Raw genomic sequence first — 2,843 nt, 5'->3', positions numbered from 1 at the left:
GGCGGAGGGTGGCAAGGCGGCGGAAGAAGGCCCGCCAAAAACCCAGTAACGGCTGGCAGCCTGTAGGCCTGCCCTTTCAGAAAGAGGTTTTCTCTGTGGTACGTTGAGAAAGTCATGGTGTTGCTTTTTGGTGCAGCTTTGATGGTGCTGCTTGTAATTAAGTCTGGTGTAATATAACTTGACTGTCTTAGGAGAGTTTGGGATCTCTTATCACACGTGGATCATTGTCACATCAGGGCTTTCTAACTTTCATCCAAACATCTGACTGTCATGATGTAGACTTCATTCAATACAAATCACATCCTGCAGCTTTTTGCCCCCCCCCCCCCCAGAGCCGCAGTTTGTCAGTTTCTAGCTGCTGGAGGAGTCAGTATTTTCTGCTGTCTGTTCCCAGGGAGAGGAGGCTCTAGTGCTGAGGAAGTGTTTTGAGGGAATCCAAAGGGACGGGGAGCTGATTCGGGTGAGAGACAATGTTCTGCTAAAATCTGGACCTAGAAAAAAGTGTCTGCCTTATGTGGCCAAGATCTCATCTCTGTGGGAAGAGCCAGAGTCAGGTAGGACACACACAGTGTTTACTGCCACTACAGGAAGCTGAAATAAAGTATCAAGTGCCTGGAGCACTGAAGTAAACTGTTGGTGTGTGTGTTTTTCTTTCAGGAGAGCTGATGATGAGTTTGTTTTGGTACTACCGTCCAGAACACACCCAGGGCGGACACAACCCCAGCATACATTGCGAGGTGAGAAGCAAATTCTTTTGTACTATGGCCAAAAACATTGTTTTGTGAGCAGTCAGCAGGTGTTTGCTAAAACCATATATCAGGACACCTAAAACCAGTGTGCAACTTATATGTAAATCAGTGTGAAGCGTAGTCTGTTAAACTGCATATAACCATGGTTAGAATATTAATGCATACATGAAAATTGGAGTCATTTGAACTGACTTTTAAAAATGGTGTTAAAGCATCCTTAAACTGTCTGATGAGTTCCTTTATTAACACAGAGACTGTAGTTTCTTACATGTCAGTCGCACATACAGTATGGCCAATTCGTAGTTGAGTCTGCATGGCTGCAAGGGTCCTCAGGGGTCTATGTGACATAAGTATCTGCCCAAGTCTGTGAAGGAGTGAAACTGCACATGTGCCAAAAAAAGCAAACCAAATGCTTGTTTTTTTGCACTGTATAGTTTTATATATTTTTTTATTCTTTGGGCCTGTAGTTGTTAAGTGGTCTGAGGTTTTTTTCAGCCAAATACAACAAAGAATGTTAAAATTATGTTTTCTAATGTGTGGAACATGTCTGCGTATGGGTACCCTGACTGTACTATGTACCGTAATTTCCGGACTATAAGCCGCTACTTTTTTCGCTTCATGCACACACTCTCATCATGGAAAACACACGACGAAATGCATATGATGCAGCTTTCAAGTTAAAGGCGATTGATCTGGCTGTCGAAATATCTCATGTTACAACGTGGACACCTGCGGCTATGTACAAACTGTCTTTTCATTTTAAATTTTGTGGGTGCGGCTTATATTCAGGTGCGCTCAGTAGTCTGGAAATTACGGTATAGATGAACATCAGCACTCTCCATGTATACATCTGTCCTAGAGTATGATCAAGGTTATACCCTGTCCTGCTACTGTAAAGTAAATGCTCACTAGAGCACAAAATATGTATTAATTCACAACCAAAATGAATAACAAAGTAATAAAATCATAATTTACTCAGTTTTGAGTGCTAGGAAGCCCTGAGTTTTGACCTATTTTATATAAGAGACCAGTGGGCTTGGGTCTTTGGAGTTTTAAACTTTTAATTAGATTTGTCAACAACAAGAAAATCATAGGGTGACACGACAATTACCCTGTAAACACAGCCTCTGTCTTTCACTAACAGATGTCTACAGTAAAAACTCCATAGTCCAAGGTGTTTGATTATAAGAAAGTGGTGGACTAGTTTTTGAATTTGACAATTTTCTGGTATCCAGACTCATTGATTACTATTATATGGATAATTTATTATTATTATTATTATTATTATTATTACATAGGACATAAGGTTCATTTTGCAGCACACTAATAATCTCATTGTTTTAAGAACTGTTGAGCATCTGTCCATTTGTACAGTGAGATTGCATCAAAATGAAAATATCAGGATTTTCGGATTTTCGGCTTGAAGCTACAAAATGTAACTTAAGGCAGCACTCGCCCAAAACTACAAATCATTTCATGCTGCTTTGCCCAGCACTCCCTCCACTATGCTCTATTACGATCTGCTGCGCTCTGGTCAGCTCTTCAGATGTCTATCGTTATTAAATCATAATAAATGAGAATGCAACAAAAGTTATTTATCAAGCAGAAATAATTGAAAATGTGTGATTGGTTAGAGGTCAGTCCCTCTCAAAAACCTTTACAAGCTAATATCACTGCACTGCTGCCAGTGCTGTTCCATGAGTCTGGGTCACAGGAGGCTTCGACAGCACCTCTCCAGATTAAGACAAGCTGCATACTGTAGCTTTAATTCAATAACTGCAGCTGTGTTTCAAACCGATGATAACACGTTGAGGAACAGCTCCTGTTGTGCTAGCTTCTCCCAGAGGAACATGTTGCACTTTATTTAATCTCTGGAAACAATAAAGCACATGAAATGTTGCTTCTTGGTTTCACTTACTAACAACAAATACATCCGGGCAGCAGTGTGAGAACTGTAATGACACCTGAAACATTTTTCTCTGGCGAACGTGTCTTTACATCTGAAAGTGAAGGTGAGACAGAAGTGCTTGTGCACAGTGTTGCAGAGAGATGCTGTCTTTTGAGGTCCCTCTCAGTTGAGACCAGCTGTGAAGG

The 2,843-nt window shown here is 40.9% G+C and overlaps 1 protein-coding gene across 1 annotated transcript in view; it reads left to right on the top strand.

Annotated features, from left to right (window-relative positions):
- The window catches only part of bahd1 (bromo adjacent homology domain containing 1), an 11,815-nt gene extending 9,898 nt beyond the window's left edge, over positions 1-1,917 (top strand). Inside the window, exons 4-7 of the mRNA XM_020590960.1 lie at positions 137-144; positions 395-554; positions 658-737; positions 1,894-1,917. Of these exons, the coding sequence (XP_020446616.1) occupies positions 137-144; positions 395-554; positions 658-737; positions 1,894-1,917 (272 nt within the window). The remainder of the gene's footprint in view (positions 1-136; positions 145-394; positions 555-657; positions 738-1,893) is intronic.
- The last annotated feature ends 926 nt before the right edge of the window (positions 1,918-2,843 follow it).

This window comes from Monopterus albus, unplaced genomic scaffold (genome assembly GCF_001952655.1).
Source record: "Monopterus albus unplaced genomic scaffold, M_albus_1.0 scaffold13.1, whole genome shotgun sequence".
Classification (NCBI taxonomy): domain Eukaryota; kingdom Metazoa; phylum Chordata; class Actinopteri; order Synbranchiformes; family Synbranchidae; genus Monopterus; species Monopterus albus.
Note: the sequence above shows the minus strand (reverse complement) of the source record. Positions and strands in the feature narration are given on the sequence as shown.